Source organism: Alexandromys fortis, unplaced genomic scaffold (assembly GCF_014885135.2).
Source record: "Alexandromys fortis isolate MF-2015 unplaced genomic scaffold, M_Fortis_MF-2015_v1.1 scaffold_25, whole genome shotgun sequence".
Classification (NCBI taxonomy): Eukaryota; Metazoa; Chordata; class Mammalia; order Rodentia; family Cricetidae; genus Alexandromys; species Alexandromys fortis.
In genome coordinates this window covers 2,852,743-2,873,099 of record NW_026067904.1, presented here as the reverse complement: position 1 = coordinate 2,873,099, position 20,357 = coordinate 2,852,743, and the positions used below count along the sequence as shown (strand labels likewise).

The 20,357-nt window shown below is 41.7% G+C and overlaps 1 protein-coding gene across 1 annotated transcript in view; it reads left to right on the top strand.

The window, feature by feature from the left end:
• Nucleotides 1-20,357, top strand: part of Camk4 (calcium/calmodulin dependent protein kinase IV) — a 218,639-nt gene that overhangs the window by 129,669 nt on the left and 68,613 nt on the right. The window contains exons 3-4 of the mRNA XM_050134943.1: nucleotides 13,914-13,976; nucleotides 15,679-15,761. Coding sequence (XP_049990900.1) covers nucleotides 13,914-13,976; nucleotides 15,679-15,761 — 146 coding nt within the window. The remainder of the gene's footprint in view (nucleotides 1-13,913; nucleotides 13,977-15,678; nucleotides 15,762-20,357) is intronic.

The window sequence follows — 20,357 nt, the reverse complement described above, 5'->3', positions numbered from 1 at the left end:
GACACTTAACACGGGGGAGTTAAAGATGAGCTATGGGGGTACTTAAGGATATATGCAGGGCATTATATGAAAGATCACGTTGCAGACTGAACTGACACACGCTCATTCTTCTGTGTCTGATTTCTGGAGTGTCTGATGTCTTCCAGGAAAGTGGAACTGGTGTTTCCTGACATTAGGGTGGATGCTTAGCAAGCAAGGAAGGCAGGAGGAAGGCAGGACCAGACTTCCACATTTAGAAAAGGGAGCTGTGAACAGCATCTAGAAGACCATTTAAAGCCCTTCCCCTTTGTAGCCCATGTTCCTTATTTTTTAATTAGTTATTTTAGAATACAGCATAATTACAGCATTTCTCTCTTCCTTTTCTTCCTCCAAAACTTCCCATACACTCCTCCTTGTTCTCTTTCAAATTCATGCCCACTTTTCCATAAATTGTTTTTGGATACATATCAGTATATGCATATATATCCCTAACTATAACCTACTCAGTCTGTATAATGTTCCTTGGATGCATGTGTTTAGGGCTGACCATTTGGCATGCTGGTCCCTAGGGAAGACAATTTCTCCCACTCGCAGCAGGGCTCAGTTGCCTGGAATTTTTGTGTATGATCAAAGTCTCAGGAACTTTCCATTGCCCACTTTGGCATGTCCATTGATGTCATCCTGGTTCTGCTCAACATTTGGGCAATCACACTGGTGAGACTTTATGTGTCTAACTTCCGACAGTACTAGGAGACACAACCTCACAGCAAACTCTTTGATCTTCTGGCTCTTACAATCTTCCTGTTCCCCTTTCCTTAGCATTCCCTGAGCCTTAGGTATGAGACTGTTTAAAGATGGAGCCATTGGGCTCCGTGACTTTGCATTTAGGCTGTGCTTTTCTGTACAGGTCTCTTCTGGTGCATTGAGAAGTCTTCCTGATGGGTGGTGAAGACCACACTTACCTGGATATAAGGACAATGTTTAGATTGTTACTAAGGATTATGCTTTTTAATTTTCAAAAATTTTTTTAGCATTTTTGAAGAGCAGTAATTAGGGTCTTTGAAGAAGCTCTTACTTTTTTGGGAAAAAGTAAAGGCCAGGCAAGATACTAAAGCAATCTGTTATGAGCATAAAGGTGTTTTATATGAAGATATAGTCTTGGTAAAAGATTCATTGTGAAGATCTAATTGAAGAGTTTTAAAATGCTAATAACTCCAGTATCTTTATTTGAATTATTTAATAGATTGTGAAAGCACGAGTTAAATCAACTCTGCCTTGGTTTTATAACAGAAAGCTGGTGACTTAGTTTTAAGAATCACGCAGATCAAAAGACCGTCTTGGGAACTCTGAGCTTCTTGGCGTTCTGTCCTCGTTGTGGGTGATTTTGGAATCATGCAAACAAGCCATTGTTGTTTGACTGAAAGGAACATAAACTGGAGGTTAAGTTGCACTATTTTTGGGCCCTCTTAAGAATTTTAAAAGCGTTTTAAAAAGTATGACCTTGACCGTATAAAATTACCAAAGGTACTAAGAAGAATGATTAGACCGGAAATATACATAAAATGTGTCTGGTGGTCAATTTAAAGACAACCAAAGTGTGACTCTAATGCTCTATAGTAATTATTAAACATAAAAATGGCCTTCAGTATTTCTTACATTTAAAGTTATGAGTGTTGTTTTGATCCTAGTTTCTGAAAAGGTCAAGGAAAATATGTATTTAAGTGAAAACACACACGAGTCCCTCCCTCTGGCCACTGCTTGGCAGGGAAGTTACTTTGGACTCTAATAGTAAATTCTAACAAAGCTGTCTCCTACTCTATGATAGTTTCTCATGCCAGAGATAGGAAAAGTTAAACAGAAGACGAGAAAAAGTTAATTTAGTAAATGCCCTCCTAGGGAAGGCACTGACATTCACTGAGCATCCGTCAAAAACCAAGAAGTTTCCACACACACCATCAATGCATATAACACCACTAAGTCATGGTCATGATCAATGTCTCCATTTTGTATATGAATAAATTTAAATAATCTTGTACAGATTTAGAGACCCAAAAGAGGGTTCACAGTAGCCAAGCCATGAAAGTGCCAGATACAATGAAAAGAAAATTTAAGTACAGGCAAGAATGATCACTACTACAAGGTTTATATTAGTGTAATTAGCAAGGAACGGCCATAATGTTTGAACGAGGCATTGATGATGTTGGGCTACTAGTATTGTTTTTAGTGAAAAAGTAACATCATATTTTCTGGTTTGAAAATATGGAAAAGACATTTTTTAAAAGCTAGAAGTTTATAAAACAAGATACTGATGACTAATTATGTTACAATTGTTCTCACTGTTATTTCCTTCATTTTACACTTAAAAATATATGTTATGTTTTTGTTTTCTTCCCTGTCTGACAGGATAAGCCCCGAAAGAGAATTTAGGAAGCTTATATCCCATGATCTCTTTTCATCATGGGATATAAGTTTCTTTTTGGAGAAAACTTGACCCCTAAGCATGGTCATCTTCTTTGGAAAGATGGAGAACTGATATTTGTCAAGGCTTTGTGTCCTGGGGGGAAATGCATCATTTAATTTTCTTTTAATCTCCTCTGCTGTTATATTTAGTGCAAATTATGAGCTACTCAAAGTAAAAGCAAGGCATAGTGTTTGAGAGAAACACTTCCTTCTTTCTTACAGCTAAAACACCTCTGTATAAAATGGGAGGGGAGAGAAAACAGGCAGGATTTCAGTACCAATTGCAGTGGACTGATAAAATCAGTGAATCAGAGCGAACAATTTTAGTGCCTTGAGCCCAGATAAGAAGGTTCAGAGGCAACCTCAGAGTTTTCCTATGGGAGGGGAGCGGAGACATGGCATCAGAAACAGGACTGGATAGGGTAAACTGAGCCGGGGAGATCTTGGTAAAGATGAAAGAAACTAAGTCAGGATTACCCCTGAGCAATGTTAGTTCTGGAGCGACAGAGAGAAGAGGAGAATGAAGTATACATCCTCTATGGTCTTTCTCCTTCGCATTCCAGTTCCTTTCCTCTCCTCCTCTGCTAAGCCAAACCTATTTTCTGTAGGACTCTGGCAGAATCCCAAATCAGTTGTTTAAGCTTCATTCAGCTTATCTTGTCCCCCGAGAATGTTAAACCTGTTTCTTTCGCTGTCAGAAGAAAGACCCTCCCCTTTGAAGCGAATTCCCAGTGTCTGTGAGCTGGAAGGTTTGTACTAAGGATCTAAGAAGAAAGATCAATAGTGACTCACTCTGCAGGAACTGCCCTTCTCCAAAGCCCCTTCTTCCATGGGCTTTGCTTTTCAAAACATAGGTGCCCTTTTTCTCCGTTTAACTTCTAGAGATGTTCCTATGCTACCTAAACTGTTTCCATCCTCTATGCAAAAGCCTTGCTTTTCTCCTTTGGGGAGTCTGAAAGGAGGAGGAAATGACTGGGAAGAGAAAAATTAGAAGACTTTGACTTTCACAGTTGTCACGGCCTTGTGAAATGTGAATGAAGTGAACGGTTGTTTCGAGCGTGTCTGCTGCTCACAGCAAAGCTGGCTCTGCACGAGGAGTATCAAATTAGGGGCTGGATTCCCCGGCTGTTTATACCCACCACCTGGCCATTGCATGCCACCGCGGCAGCTCTAGGCCACCACCTCCTTCCTGTTGACTCCAAACTCACGCTCAAAGGTTTGGGAGACAAATGGTTGTGGGCAAGTAGTATGAAGTTTAGCATGGAAGTACCCAAAAGAAAGTTTTCTTAGTTTTTTTTTCTTCTTCAAAACTTATCAGTAAGCTGGAATACAAGGAGAGGAATGGAGGGTAAATTCAGTACAAAGAACTGTGGCTTTATTGATATCTTTCTGATGTGGGCGGCTTTTTTCCTGTCTTTTGCATCCGCACGAACGACAGTTTTATTCTGTTTCTCTGGCCACGTTTCACTCGGAGCATTAATGTTCTCTCATGTGGCTGCGTCCATGTCACCTTATCGGCTACTCTTTTATTGTCTCCTTCATTTTGATTCCCTGCAATATAGTACAAAGGAACCTGAGGCCTATTATTTATTTATTCATATTCTGCCTCTGCTAGAACAAAGAGTTTTTATACCCCAGAGTTGATTTATTCACTAATATAGCATCATGCCCAGAATATTATCTGTATATAATAGGTGCTAAAATGTATTTGCAGAATTAAAAGATAAAAATGTTTTTTGTTGTAGATGATGAAGATGAAATAGTTTTTCTTGCATTTTCGGCCTTTTCAGTACTTGGAGATGGGGGTGCAGCAGAGGTATAAAGAGAGAGGGTATATGTTTTTCTGTAGAACGAACACACCGAGGGCCCCTTAAATTTGGTGTCATAAATTTAAAATTGGAAGTTAACAAAGTTGTCTGTTTTCCCTAATGGGAAATAGTCCAGACACAGAAATGCAATAAGCGTGAAGCTGAACAAGCTCGGGGATTTTGTCTGGAAATTACAGTGAATGAGAGAAGGGCAGACTGTGTGTAGACCAGTGCACAGACGGACAGATCATGGACTCTGAGTTAAGGGAGAGTGAAGGCTGAGAGAAATCGATCCGTGTGCGCGGTTTGATGTCAAGGTTTCTATAGTGTCCCATGGATGCTAATGACCTCAGGTGTAACCGTGAGAGTGGGTTGCCAAGTGGGATCAGAGGAAAAGATGGGAAAAATGAGCCAGTGCTAAAGAAACAGGCCAGAACGCTGAATGAATCGTGGCATTGTTACCCAAGTTGTTAAGAGCATTGGTGCTATGAGCCGAGGCAGAGAAGTCTATGCTAAAAGTCCTCAGAACAGGAATGAGAGAGGGGGATCCAGGACGTGACTACAAGGGAAAGTTGAAGGTTGCATGTTTGCGATGGCTGGGTCACAGCAGTGAGAAGCAGGGACCAGGGCCTCTGGTGTATTTTCTACATAAGCCAAACCAGGTCACTGCCAGGGTCTATGCCAAAAGCAAAATGTCCAGGTTTGCTTTTGGTCAAGAAGAGAGAGGAGTGAAAATACCCATTCTTGGTTAGAATTCTAGAGTTATCGTGAATACTAGCATTATGTGAGAACTCCTCCATCTGATTGTATGTGGCTGTTTGATGTTTGTATGCTCAAACAGCAGGCTTTAGCTTTCAAATCCTTGTAGACTAGAATGGCTTTTGAATTGAATAGAATTCCACTTGTCCAGGCTCTTTCCTAGCATGCTGGTATCAGCAGAGGCCTGCCAACTGTCAGGAAATTAAGCATTACCTGTGTAAAAGGGAAGCATTCTGAAAAATTAAAGGCATTTCTTATTATCCATTAGAAATTTATATCTTCCATGTTTTCACAATGCCTCTGAGAAGCACAATTCTGTAAAATTATTCAAGCCAAAAAAGAGCCAAAGAAGGCAGAGAGCAAATAGAAACAAAGTACATAGTCTCATTTTCTGTAAGGATAATTAATGCTACCATTGTTGTTGTATATGTTGGTGTGGATGTGTGTGCATGTGCACATGTGTGGGTGTGTGTGCATGTGCACATGGGTGGATGTGTCTGCATGTGCACATGGGTGTGTGTGCATGTGCACATGTGTGTGTGCATGTGCACATGGGTGGATTGTGTGCATGTGCACATGTGTGTGTGTGCATGTGCACATGGGTGTGTGTGCATGTACACAAGGGTGTGTGTGTGCATGTGCACATGTGTGGGTGTGTGTGCATGTGCACGTGTGTGGGTGCGTGTGCATGTGCACGTGCACATGTGTGGATATGTGTGCCTGTGCACATGTGTGGGTGTGTGTGCATGTGCACATGGGTGGGTGTGTGTGCATGTGCACATGGGTGTGTGTGTGCATGTGCACATGTGTGGGTGCGTGTGCATGTGCACATGTGTGGGTGCGTGTGCATGTGCACATGTGTGCATGTGCACATGTGTGGGTGTGTGTGCAGTGCACATGTGTGGATATGTGTGCCTGTGCACATGTGTGGGTGTGTGTGCACGTGCACATGTGTGGATATGTGTGCCTGTGCACATGTGTGGGTATGTGTGCATGTGCACATGGGTGTGTGTGCATGTACACAAGGGTGTGTGTGTGTGTGTGTGTGTGCATGTGCTTCTGGAAGCCAGATGTCAAGGCTGGGCATTTCTTCTGGATTGCCCTCCACATTTAATTTAGATTGGGCCTCTCACTGAAGCTGCTTGAGTTGGCTGGGATGGTTGGACAGTGAGCTCCAGACACTCAGCTGCCTCCACCTCCCCAGTAGTGAGGGACAGGTCAGTGGTACCATTCTTCATATTTGTAAGGATGCTAGGGGTCCAATTTAGATCCTTACAATTGTGTGACAGGAGTTTTCTATACCGAGCCATCTCCCCAGCTCTAGGCCTTGTTTTGTGTGGAAATGCTGCTGCAGGAGATGGAGACACTGAGGTGCGAAGAGCAGCTGTGCCTTCTAGTAAAGGTCCCCTAGCTCACTCAGAGGGTGGTGGCTCCAGATCTAGGTTGCGTGTGATGTGATTTGATGACTCCAGTCCAGCAATGATTTGCATCCCTGTGTCTCATTTCTCCCAGCTTTCCCCTGCTCTGCCCAACCCGCCACTTCCGCGACACAGCAGCAGGTTTTCAGCTTTCCCTTCAAGTCCTTCCTCCTTTGCCTGTTTTCAAATCCTTCCTCGTCCTGTCATCATTTTGGCTAATGTCTGGAGCACATTTACTGCTCGTCCTAATGAAGCGTCCATATCTAATGAGCCACATTCAGTTCTGAGGACTTTGGGGGATATTGGAGAACTATGCTTTTTATATATTTCCTTTTACTCAACTTCCCACCATTAGAGCAAACACAAACTTGTTTTTTTTTTTTCAAACTCTGTGTGTCAAATGCGTGCAGTGGCCAAAGAGCATGACTCCCGGAGTCCAGATGAAGAGAGGAAGGAGTGATAATATGAGCAAAGGTCAAGACTATGATGGGGAAACCCACAGAAACAGCTGACCCGACTGAGTGGGAGCTCAATGACTCTGGACTAACACCTGGGGAACCTGCATATGACCAAACTAGACCCTCTGAATGTTAGTGACAGCCGTGTCACTTAGGCAGTTTATGGGGCCACTGACAGAGGGACCAGTGTTTACCCCTAGTGCATGAACTGGCTTTTGGAGCCCATTCCCTACGGAGGGATACCTTGCTCTGCCTAGATACAGTGGGGAGGGACAAGCGGGGAGGGACTCTGACTTGTCTCAATGGTCCTGCCTCAGGGTGATGTGACAGACTTTGTTGAGGAGAGACATGAGAGGCTTCACCATCTCTGAGGACTGAATGGGGAATGGGGTGGGAGAAGGTGGCGGGAGGGAAGGGGAGGGAGAGGGAACTGGGATTGGTATGTAAAATAAAAAAGATTGTTTTAAAGAATAAATTAAATTAAAATTAACCTTATTAAGATATGAAAGTAGAAAAGGGAAGATTCAGCTGTGCCCCGAGAAGCTCTTCTGAGACTCTGGCCAGCCTTTCGCAGTGGCACAGACGACACAGAACATACTCTAAAGATGCATGCCGTTGAAAAAAATTTCATAGAGACGTTAATTTTAGACTCCAAACAAATTTCCAAGCTAGAAGTTTTTTTTTCTGAAATATTACCTGTTTTAAATATTTCTGCAACTAATATTATTTAACACTCAATTTTTAAAAGGTTTCATAATGTGGAATACATGCTAGGTAGCACAGTAAAATGTTTGTTCAGAATATGTATTTATATTAGAAAATGTCTTGTTGAAAATGAAAAGATAAAAGAAAGTTAAGGGATTCTGTCATCTGCCGTCGTTTTACGCTGATCAGAAATACGTGAAAACGTTAGGGGCATTGTGGATCACATAAGTGCTAAATATACAATCAGAAAAATGAGCCCTAATTTAGGAATGAAGGACTTAGGTTCTATATTTTTTAAAAGAATCATACAAATAATTACAAATATATTTATTTTTGCATCAGTTAGGAAGTTATTGCTGACCCAGGGCAGCAAAAAAAAAAGTGTAATCTCTATTGTAAAATTAAGAGATAAACTAGAATCAAAAACCCATTGCCATTGTTCTTGAGTTGGGTTTTTGATCCTACTGCACGTACTGGCTTTGTGGGAGCCTAGGCAGTTTGGATGCTCACCTTACTAGACCTGGATGGAGGTGGGTGGTCCTTGGACTTCCCACAGGGCAGGGAACCCTGATTGTTCTTTGGGCTGATGAGGGAGGGGGACTTGATAGGGGGAGGGGGAGGAAAATGGGAGGTGGTGGCGGGGAAGAGACAGAAATCTTTAATAAATAAATTTAAAAAATTAAAAAGAGATAAACTAGAATGAACAAGGCTATATGCAAAATTAACAGAAAACTAGAATGAAAAAGCCTATGTATCTAAGTTGCAAGTAGGCTAATAAAGTTGTGCTGTCCATGGGATTTACTATAAATCCCTAGATTTGGGTGCTCATGTAGCAAAACATGTGGTTCACTGTGAGACAATGGATATGAATTTGCTTGTTGATCATGACTCTTTTATTATCATCAGTAATACCTTATTTAATAATAATAATAATAATCCTTCAGGGTTTTCTTCAACAATATCTGTAGAAACCAATATGGGAAGATTTGTCTCATCCAGAATTCCAGTACATCTCTCAGAAGGGTGGGCTCCTGCACCCGGGGCTCTCTGGAAACTGTGTTGAATATGGAGCTCTACGTGAGCGAGAATAATAATGCTTTTTACAGGCGTGATTTCAGCCAGTCCAGTGCCAAGGTCACAAGGCCAGTGCCCTGCAGATGGCAACATAGTTATTCTATGAGCCACTTTGAAGGAAATCTGTCTATGTCTGGGTGTTCTCACAAAGATTTTCTACACAAGAGGAGTAGCTTTTGCACAATGGAAATTTTCCACGAAACTAACAAATTTTCCTCTAAAGAACTTTCACTCTCCTCCTCGAGTCTCTTTTCTGTATCCCAGTGACCGGACTGATTGACATCACTTATTGGTCTGTCTCATCACACTGTCTTTATGTACCACGTACACACTTAATGAATTGTTCTTCATTTGTTAACAGTGAGGTGTTTTTTAAATGTCAAAAAATGTAAAAAAAAAAATCTTTTTTTTTTTACAATAAGCTAGTATTTAAATAGTAGCATTATTTCAACCATTGCATCGAACAATGGAGGTTTGGGTTCTAATTTGTTTTTATGCATACCTGCATGCATGTGTACCAAGATATATGCTCGGAGCCCATGGTGGTCTCACGGTGGAATCAGATGCCCTGCAGCTGGAGTTACAGACAGCTGTGTCGCCATGTGGATGCTGAGAATTGAACTGGTTTCCCCGCAAGGACTCTTAACAGAAATCCAGCCATCTCTCTAGTCCCCAATGGAGACTTTAAAACATAACACATCATTCGTTGTCTTCTCTTGACATTATATAGATAAATTTGTCCCCAAATTAGATCACTAGCTTCCTCTGAAGAGACCTGATTTTGCTTGCTTTTTATAGGCTCCTCCAGTGTTTAATATGGAGCCCAACATATAAAACCTAGATGATAGATACTCATTCCATGTAAATTAAGGGACCTTTGACTCTCTGGTTCTATGGAGAGCTTTTTTTTTTAAATATAGATTATACACTTTTTTTTTCTATTTTGGAAGTTTTGAGAATATAAGCTGTGGTTTTTCTTTCTTTCCGACACAGTATTTTAGAGACGGGTTTATGCAAACTTCAACTCCTACCTGTCTTGTTTGCTGGTACTCTTTGTCCTTCATTGCTTTCCTCCCTTCAACGAGTGTCATTAGTAACATCAACATCCTGGACAAAATGACACACTGTAGACAGAGAGTAAGAAAGCAGAGTTCCCAGTACACACGCGTCTGTCAGACTAATTCACCAGGGAAGCAATTGCCACACCTCGGTTTTCAGTATGGGTTTACAAGAGCTTTATGGAAAAGCAGTATAAGTTACTACTTTGTAGCATCTATGAGTTATTGTTAAACAATCGTAATATGAGCATTAAACCTACGCTTGCAAGAATTGTTATAAATTAATAATATTTGATGATTTATTAATTAGTCTGGGACATAGGAAAAAGCAAAGAAAGCAACATTTCGGTATTTTAGACAGGCAAATAAAAGAGGAAACAAATAACAAAACAATCATTAATGGAGGCTTCAGTATCTGGCAACATCCAGTTCTCAGGAGATTCAGGTCCCGCCCCAGCCGGACACTCCAGTTCTCTCAAAGCTGATCAGAGGAGATGGCGCCTTACCCATGCTCGGTCCTGTTAGAGTCACATGTCTCTTACATGTAGATTTATGCATTCAATGCAAACAAAACAACGAGAAAATTGTCTGAGATTAGCATAGAGATGTTTGAGTCTGAGCTTCTGAATCTGGCTCTCTGCAGACAGATCTGAGTTTCCATATGCCAACATTTTTCACTAGAGCACAGATAAGCTTGAGCTGGTGTTGGTTACCTGCACTTGGAAGAGTTGTGCTCAACACATACTCTGTCAAAATTGAAAAAAGCAGCTATAATTCAGTCTCGGGGGGAGACCGGCGGGGCAGTCTCCAAACGTTTTGAGTAGCAGAACACTAGATGGATGCATTAAAATGTGTCTCTGCTTTGTCTTTCACAGAGAAAGCCCTAGAGCCTGTCAATGTGACACACATTTGCTGAAGTCAGTTGCTTGCCAGCTTGTTTGTCTCTGCTCCCAATGAATCTGCCCTCCCATGTTATTGCCTGTATTAGCTGGCAGTTATGAAGATTGACAGATCGTATCATCCCTGTCCCTCTCTAGACGGAATTTGTAACTGACACTTCATTTTTGTGTGGGATATTCATACATAACATTAATAAGTTTTCTGAGTTGCCAGCTGCCATCCATCCAGTGTAAACAGAACACAGAACACATTTTTTTGTTTTGTTTTGTAGTTATGGTTGTCCTGGTTAGTTCTTGTTGTCAGCTAGACACAAATTCAAGTCACCAAAGCAGAAGGAACTTCAACTGAAGAACTGCCTCAATAAGATTGGCCTGTTTCTCTCTGAGTTCGAGGACAGCCTGGTCTACAAGAGCAAGTTCCAACACAGTCTTGAAAGCTACAGAGAAACCCTGTCTCGAGAAAAAAAAAAAAGATTGGCCTGTAACTAAGTCTGTAAGAGATTATCTTGACTGATGATTGGTGTGGGAAGGCTCAGTCTAATTTGGGCAACGCCTTTTCTAGATAGGTAAATTTGGGCCGTAGAAGTGAGCTAGTTGAGGGTGACCCAGTGAATGAGCCAGAGTCCTTCTATGGTTTCTTCTTCTGTTTTTGGTTTAGTTCATACCATGACTTTTTTTAGTAATAGATTGTCACCTGGAAGTATAACTTAGCCGTTTTTTCCCCAAGTTACTTTAGGTCAGAGTATTATAGCACAGAAAACACAGTAGTAGCTAGATAACAGCTTAAATTTCTTTGGCATGGATATGTAAAAATACTCTGAGTGTTCTAACCGATTTCACAAATAACAACAATTTCCATGGTTATGAAGCTTTACCTTAACTCTGTAATTGTTGGTATTTTATTATATGTGATGGTGAATTTTTTACTGGGCTGAGAATGTTTTTAATTTTTTACTGGTGTGAAAATTGTGGGGTTTTGTTATGAATAGCATTGAGTTTCAGCTTTGTTCTTCTTGTCCTTTTTCTGCTCCTGCTCCCTTCAACCTCCGTCTCTTTATTTGTGTCAAATATAGTCCTCCTGCTTTCATGTTATCTGATCCTGTGAGCCTCCCTCCCTCCCTCCCTCCCTCCCTCCCTCCCTCTCTCCCTTCATCCCTCTCTCCCCCCTCTCTTCTTCTCCTTCTCTCTCTTCCTCTCTCTCTCTCTCTCCCTCTCTCTGTCTCTCTCTCTTCGTGTGTCTGGATTCTGTAGCTGAGAGAAAAAATAATGTTTTTCTGATGAAGTTGGCTTGTTTCACTTGCCATGACGATCTTTAGTTATAGATGCGTTCTTTACAATTTTCTCATAAACATTTTTCTTTATCACAAAAATTGAAGGTATTTATACATAATGATTCATCTCTTTAATCAAAAAGCTATAGAGTTTGGCAAACTATTTTTGACAGGAAAAATTATAAATATGATATATTGTATACATATTATATGTTGCAGCCAAAGAAAATAGCATATAAAATTTGTGAAATTCTTGGAATATACTTTATTTTCAAAGAATTTAACATTGTTGTTTAATATTTTCATTGAGGAAAAATATTGATCAGATAAACATCATTCTTTGTCTTGAGTCATAATGTGTTAACTACACTGACATGGAGTTGGATTTCTCCTCAAGCCCACCCTTTCTTCCTCTGAACAGTGACTTAGAGAGTAGAGGCCTTTCTGTATTGGAAGCAGTGTCTTAGCTTCGCTCACAGTTTGCCTGTTAATGGAGCATAGATTTCTTCACGCTCACATGTAAAGATATCTCAAAGGACTCCAGGATCTTGAGACATATCAAATGACTCCAGGAACGCTAGCATGAACACATGATTAGTGAGTGTACACTGATGATGTGTTAGGGAGGTACACATGTGTGTGGAGGTGCATGTGCACATGTGTATGTGTGTGTGTGTGTGTGTGTGTGTGTGTGAGAGAGAGAGAGAGAGAGAGAGAGAGAGAGAGAGAGAGAGAGAGAGAGAGAGAAAATAGAGGCGAGAAGACAATGTAAGGTGTCCTGGTTCCAGAGCCACCCATTTTTTTAAAGAGTCTTTGACTGGCCTGAACCTACCACTGAGGCTTGGCTGACTGGCCTAGGGCCCCAATGATCCATTTGTCTCTGCCTCCCCAGGGCTGGGTTTATAAACGTGCACCACAGACTACACTTAAAGTTTTCTGTTTGCACTTGATTTTTAGATTGTGCAAACTCTTCATTTCCTGAACATTAGTTGGGGAGCATCTCGCATTTTGCAGATGAGAAATTCAGTGGACATTGTCCCCAATATGTCATGTGTTGAAACTATGCAGTGTTTCTCGATCTTCCTAATGCTGCAGTCCTTTAATACAGTTCCCATGTTGTGATGACCCCCAAACAACCAACAATTATTTTCATTGCCACTTCATAACCGTAATTTTGCTGTGGTTATGAACTGTAATGTAATATCTGATATACAGGATGTTTGAAATGTGGTCCTCAAAGGGGTCACAACCCATAGGTTGAGAATCACTGTACTAGGGTCTCTTAGTCATCACCAATAGAAACTGACTCTGGATGACAAGAAGAAAGAAAATTTAGTGGCTCATAGAATTAAAGCTCAAAGAGTAAATGAACCTATATAGCAATATAGGAACTAGGTGATATTGGTAGTTCTTTTCATCTCAGTAATTTTTCCCTATGTTGACCTACAGTATAAAAACTAGGCATCGGGAATAGTGACGTCTGCTCTATTTTGCTCTCATAATTCAAAATAGGAAGGGAATTGTATTGATTATTTGCACACAATTTCTGGAGAGGACACCGTGGGATGACTTGGTTCTGCCAGAAACCCTTGATGCGGTCTTCCTTCCACAGGACAGTACCTGTGGGGGAGGTTGAATTGTGTGGCCGCTTGGTGTGAAGAAGGTGGGCGAGGCGATTGGCAGTTCTGTGAGGGTGGGTGAGACTTGTGGCAATGAAAGTAAGAAGTGCAGGGACAAGCTGAGACCGACTTGTGCTAGCGGTAGTGGTGGTTATGATGTTTGATAGGAAATGGGGTAGATAACATGGAAAATGTATTGTAGACCGGCTGCTCTGTTTCTGGATCTACTGGAGGGAGAGACAGACAGACAGAGACACAGAGATGAGAAAGACAGACAGAGAGACAGAACACCTCTCCGCTCATTTTATCTGTTGGGTTGGCTACCGATGTGTCTCATCTCTGGCACAAAGTTTTTGTAAGTTGGGGTCCTTTTCGGTTCACGACTTCTCTCTTAATGCCTTCTAGGTGGACAAAAAGATTGTCAGAACTGAGATAGGAGTTCTGCTGCGCCTCTCACACCCGAACATCGTAAGTGGCTTTTAGCTTACAATTCAAAGTCATTTCTAAGGCTGTAGAATGGGATCGTTGTTATGGGGAGGAGGGGTTCTTCCTCTGTCAGACAGTACGGCCCAGCTCATGGCTGTACCTCACACATCCAATCAGTTTTGGACTAGATAGACTAACAATGCATAGCACGCCTCCTTTCACGCATGAAAGGAGAAGAATTGGAGAGTTTTCTTCTGCTCTGGTGAAACACTGGCTTTCTCCCTCTTTTGTTTGCTTATCTCCTTAATATGCCGCTGCCGATAAGGCCCAAGAAGGAGAAGGCATTGCTTTCCACAGTCATTTCCGCCTCTGAGAGAGTATCTGCTTCAGAAATAATGCAAAGATGCAAATAGATGATGTGCCTGAATGGGAGGACTGAGTGGTTCCCAGACACTCCGCTGTGCTCTGTGTTCAGACGACACTGAGAAAAATGCCCAGCGCGAAGCTTTCTGGATCAACGGAGTGAAAAAGAACAAAATCATTTTCGCAGCAGCAACTTGATTTTACAAAATGAAGTCATCTACCTATTTTTTTTTAAAGCCTATTTGTATGAGAAAGTTATGTCTGGGCTGATGACCTGTAGTGCTCAAAGCAAAGTGCATACAACTTGATATGTGAATTAAAGGGACACCTCGCTACACAGCATTAATGAGTAAGAAGGTGGACTATAGGCCCAGGCTTCACACGTCCCTGTGTTTGCCATTTTCTATGCCTCCGTGCATTGACTTCTCACTTGTCTTCACGGCCCCGTAATGACAGCTCCACATTTTTATGAGTTCCCTGGTTGACATTTAAGGGGAAAATTGGAAGGGCCTCGTCAGCTGAGGGCTCTCTGAAGCTTCTGCAGCGGGGCCCTCATCAAACGTCGCTGGCCAGAGCTTCTTCCTACAGGTGCTATCCAACTACACGCAGGCTTGCTGATCAGAGAACAGGGCCGTCCCAAGTGGCTTAGGCCATTGTTGTCCACAGTGTGGGACAGCACTAGAGTTCAGTGTGCAGCGAAGTCCAGGGTGACTTGGAGTGAGCAATAATCAAGCATGACATACTCAAACATCATGCTATCCGTGCCTCTTCTGCCTCCTCTTTCTAAGGAAATCAGTGTGCAGCGTTCTTCACATGGAGGTCAGTGCTGGCCTCCAGATCCCCCGATGTCTGCAGAAAGGTCCACATTTGGTTGGATTATCCGAATCTCTACCACCTCTCTTTCCAACGACCCGTCACAGACAAGAGGCTCTAACTGCTAAAGAGTACTTTCCCAAGACCTGACCCAGCCTGTCTTGCCACACCCTAAGTTCAAATCCATTGTTTCCTGGAGAAAGCATTGCTTGTCTCTAGAATCCATGATGTTTCCAAACAGTTTTGTAAAGTTGGGTCTTGTTTTTGAGTCAAAAAAAAAAAAAATAACCCTGCAACATTTGAGTAAATTTTGGAAGTGTTTTTAAAGTCAAAATTGAATGGGGCTTTTGAAAAACCTGAGGTCACTGACAAAGCCATCAACTGAGAAAGAGAGGGTCCTCATGGCCTCATGAGAATCTTCCTAATGGGAGCATGGGGGACTTCCACTGACCTGACCCTGCCCACTGCTGATGCAAGCTATTGCCTTGTCCATAATTTTAGCCATCTTTAAGGAAGATGGGGACGAGCAGTTGTTGATGTTCTTTCTTGATGTATGTGTTTCCCTCAGATAAAACTTAAGGAAATATTTGAAACGCCCATGGAAATCAGTCTGGTCCTTGAGCTCGTCACGGGAGGAGAACTCTTTGACAGGTGAGTTGGGTCTAGCGGGTAAACAACAAAAATGTTTGCTCAATGTCACCAAAAAATGTTGGAAAGGAAAAAAAATCTCCTAAAAAATTTCATAATAAAAGAATTATGTGAATTGATATATTTTCTTAAACTAAATCTTGAAAAGATTGTGGAAGCAAGATGAACAGTGTTTGGTAAGACATACAGGTAAGTAATTTTAAAAAGAAGTCTGTAATATCTATTTACCTTCACAAACAATTATGTTAAAAAGTAGAATTTTCTAAAATCACATTCTACTTTAGTTAAATAGTAATATTTATGAGATTATTTTTATGAGAACATACTTAAAATGGCGTTCTCATTATGATCCAAACACTCATGAAGTCACTATTCTCTAGGTGATTATCTTTAACCCTCCCTCTCCAGTGTCCGACCGAGTCTTTGTAAACAGGTCCATGGTGCAGGGTGAAGCATGGTATGCTCTGGCCTGTGGTTGCCAGTTTCAGGGATTTGCTCGCATCTCATCACTCAAAGATGCTTGAGAATGGAAGACAAGAGGATACACCAAAATCTGGAAGAGCAGCTATGGGTCAAAACAGCCCTAGGCTTCCATGGTTGTCCCTCTCCCTGTCCACTCAGGAGAATTATGGGTGGGCCTGGGGGATCCTCTGCTGTGTTCATCAGGGTATTCAACCAAGAATGGGAGTGAAGATAGCAATATGAACTGATACTCATCATTCGTAGAAAGGACGAGAAGCTGACGTAAGGGTCTTGGTAAAGATTCAGGTGTGAGAGATAACTGGGTAAGGGAAGCCAGAAGACTGAGCCTGGATCCTGTCAGAAGGGCTGTCAGTCTTTCCAGAATGACCAGGCAACTGTAACAGTGAGTGGACTGAGAAGAAAGGATTAAAAGGGATCAACTTTGCTTGTGGAAAGAGGAGCACTAATCCCGACTCCCATGATGGTCTTGGATGTTTGTGTTGATCTCAGATTTACATATTGAAACCCTAACTCCCAAGTCAGTGGATCCGAGGTAGCTCATCTGGGAGAAGATGAATCCTGAGGAAGCCTCTGTGGGTGGGATTGATGGCCTTACGAGGGGAGCCCAAAGGGTGTGCCCACTCTTTCCTCCAGGAGATAATGAAAGGGCTGTGTCTCTAATAAAGCCACCCTCGGAAAGAATCAATCTGCCAGTGTCCTGGTCACGCACGTCCTAACCTCCAGATCAATGAAAAATAAATGTCTATTGATTATAAGACTTAAACAGTTGATCACTCTGTGACAGCCAGATAAACTGAGCGAGACAAACGAGTAGACTTCGGAACTGTGACTTTTTGACTATTTTAATAATAAGTAAGGATGTGGGCGTGCGTGAGTAGCCTGGCAGCGGTTTGACAACAGACTCATGGTCCTGAATCCTGACTCTTCCCCGCAGAGTAAGCTAATTGAGAGTACTGTGCTTAGTCTCTGTGAGCTTTGAAACACATCTGAAGCTGTCCTGCGCTTCTTGGGATGTATCTTATTCTAAAGTCATCTTGTTCCCATGTGCTTAGACAGCCTTTCTCTGGGGTGTTACCAGTATGGATTTATAATGGCTCCTCTAGTAACACCACTTTAACTGAGTATTTTTATGATATGGCTTCCTTCCGGGTACAGTAATATATTTTCTAGTTAAGATCCTACTGGCTGTGGAGCCGTGAGAGCTCTCTAAGGAGATCTTGCCTATTTCTCAGCTAATTATGGTCTATTAGATAGAAATCTCGTGCTCTTTAGTTATAAATAGCCGCGGACGAGAGCCCCACGTGGAAGTTACCTCTTCCCAGCAGTTCTTACCCTTGCCTGCCTCTTCTCTTCATTTGAGTTCACTGTAATCCAGCGCCTCCCCTTCCCTTTGCCTGAAGCTTCTCTGAGAGAATTTGGGATGAAATTTAATTCAGCTCTAGGAAAAAACAGTAAGAATGACAATGGTGTTGATAAAATCCATCCGTAGGAATAAATGGCATGCTCCTGTTTCCTAGACGACTGACGGCCAATAAAGTGCCCACCACCGTGCAAGGTCCCAGGGACTCAAAGACATGGTTTGCCTTGCGTATTGTTCACATTATCGGCATGGCTGACATCATCAGGCTTCTCCATTATGCTCTTAACTCACAGTGATTCTTAAATTTTATCAAGTTGAAGTCAATTCTGCAATTTTAGTTAATCCACTGGCTTTTCTTGAGAGCTAAGAAAATCCTAATACTGTTTGTTTCTGTGAACTTAGGCCAAGCTCTAAGTTACTGAGGGGTAATGATGAGAATTCATCCTGGTCTAGTGATGGCTCTAATGGGAACTAGTAAGTGAAGTCAGAGCATAGGTGGAGGGGTAATTGCCTTAGTCCATTAGAGTCAAGGTGGTTGTGTTTATTAGTAAAAGATCTATTCTGTGGTACCTATAAAAAATTAAACATGGTAGGATCTGCATTTCATGTTGAATTTACATAAAAATACACAAGAGAAATGGTGTAGGATTTTAAAATAAAATCAATGCTTTTTCTGTCTTAGAAAAGTCATATAACCTGCATATATGCATTTTATATAAAAATCCACTTATTTTTGACATAGCAGGAAAAAGAACAGTCCCAGAGTTCAGTTCTTCTCAATCCTATCTCAGCTCTTAAAACCCCAGCATCTGTCTCAGTAGCTTCCTAGTAGAGCAAACTCTGGCGCTTTCAGGTAAGTTTTCCATTTTTCTCTCCAGGAAATGATTGTATCTTACCTCACAGCAAACCCGGCACAATCTTCAGACTTCTAATTAAACATGTTTTTTTTTTTCTCCACTTTGTCTTAAAACTCAAAATTCCTTGTAAATCTCTTTGTCCTGGCTTATTTTTTTTTTTTAGAAAGTTTTGCTCACCAATGCCATAGAGAGATTTTTAGAATATAAAGCTTTGAATGTTGACTCCTCTAAGAGAGCAGGTTTTCTTTAGTTTTGACGTTAAAAAAATGTTTAGTGTGAGCAGTCTCTGGGCTACTGGGCTGATTCAATGGTGGCCTCCTGAAGGCCCTTCTGTTTTATGCCAGGGAACCATAGAGTCTTTAAAGGTCTACTTATTGGCAGTACAGGATCAGTATTTAGAGTACAGTTAGAGAGTGCATTGGTTTAGGAAAATGGTAGTAGAAGGTTTTCCTCTTGGGTCTGTGTCCTCTCCAGCCACCAGTAGTTAGGTAGGTCTGTTTGTTTTAGCTTGTTTCATTTGCTTGCCTGGAGCCTGCCTAACCACCATTGCTGACCACAGACATTCCGATGAATACTAGTGGGTTGTGTTTTCCTCTTACGAAAACTTAACTTCCAGGGGAAAGCAGAATGAAAAGGAGTCCATTTGCTGTGTAGATATCTCATGTCAAATTACTAGAGATGTTTTTGGTTGCGAACCCAACCTTTAATGGCCAAGTCATCTCTCTATTAATTCCTATGATAAATGGTCTTGAATTCAGCAGTTCTTTCAAAGGGCTTGGTTTCTGTGTGTCAATTCGCAGTCTTTCTTAAGAAATTCAGCCTCACACCATGGCAAGAGAAGGAACTACAGTTGATTTTCCATGTGGAAAATTTAAGTAAATCACTCTGGGCTGGTCTTGCATAAAGCGGTTTTTGAGCCCGTTCACTCTTCAGGCTTTGTGGGCCTTTTTCTTTTTCCAGGGACATGAGCTAAAGAAAATATTAGTGTGTTTCAAACCATGCATATTTTATGTCTCTGACTCTAAATTTATTTTTTCTGTCCTTTCTATAACTTAAAATGCCCTTTTAGTAATCACGAAGGGTCCATAACCAAGGGAAAGGGTGAGTATATTCCGTGCACTTAGTCTGTCAATTGCATCAATTACCTGTTCAAGACAAGTGGATCCATCTACTTAACCGATACAGCTGAGACTAACTGGATTTTCAGGAAACTGTCACTAACAAAGATTCCATAAGTAAGGACTACTTCTGACCCTGTTTCTTCAGGGTGGTGTCATGGTTGATAGTGGCATTAACCAAATTCAGAAAAGTCTGTACTATGAAAATTGTGCTAAAATTTGTCATGAATTTAATCCTCTGAAGTGAAGATACACTGTATCTGATTGTCCATAAAGGATAATTAGTCACTGGATCCTGGCTACCTGCAGGGAAGTCTGCATAGCATTTCACCAGGATGGTTCGCTTGCTCCTCAAAGCAACACACACACAGAGTAGGTCTTCTTTTATACATTTTACAGACCTCCTCACATCAACACACACAAAGAGTAGGTCTTCTTTTTTTTAATATAATTTTTTATTGAAAAAAAAAAGATTTCCGCCTCCTCCCCGCCTCCCATTTCCCTCCCCGTCTTCCTTTTCCCCCCTCCTCCCTCTCCTCTCCCCCTTCCCCCACTCCTCTCCCCCTCCCTCTCCAGTCTGAGGGGCAGTCAGGGTTCCCTGCCCTGTGGAAAGTCCAAAGTCCTCCCCGCTCCATCCTGGTCTAGGAAGGTGGACATCCAAACTGGCTAGGCTCCCACAAAGCCAGAACATGAAGTAGGATCAAAACCCAGTGGCATTGTCCTTGGCTTCTCAGCAGCCCTCATTGTCCGCCATATTCAGAGAGTCCGGTTTTATCCCATG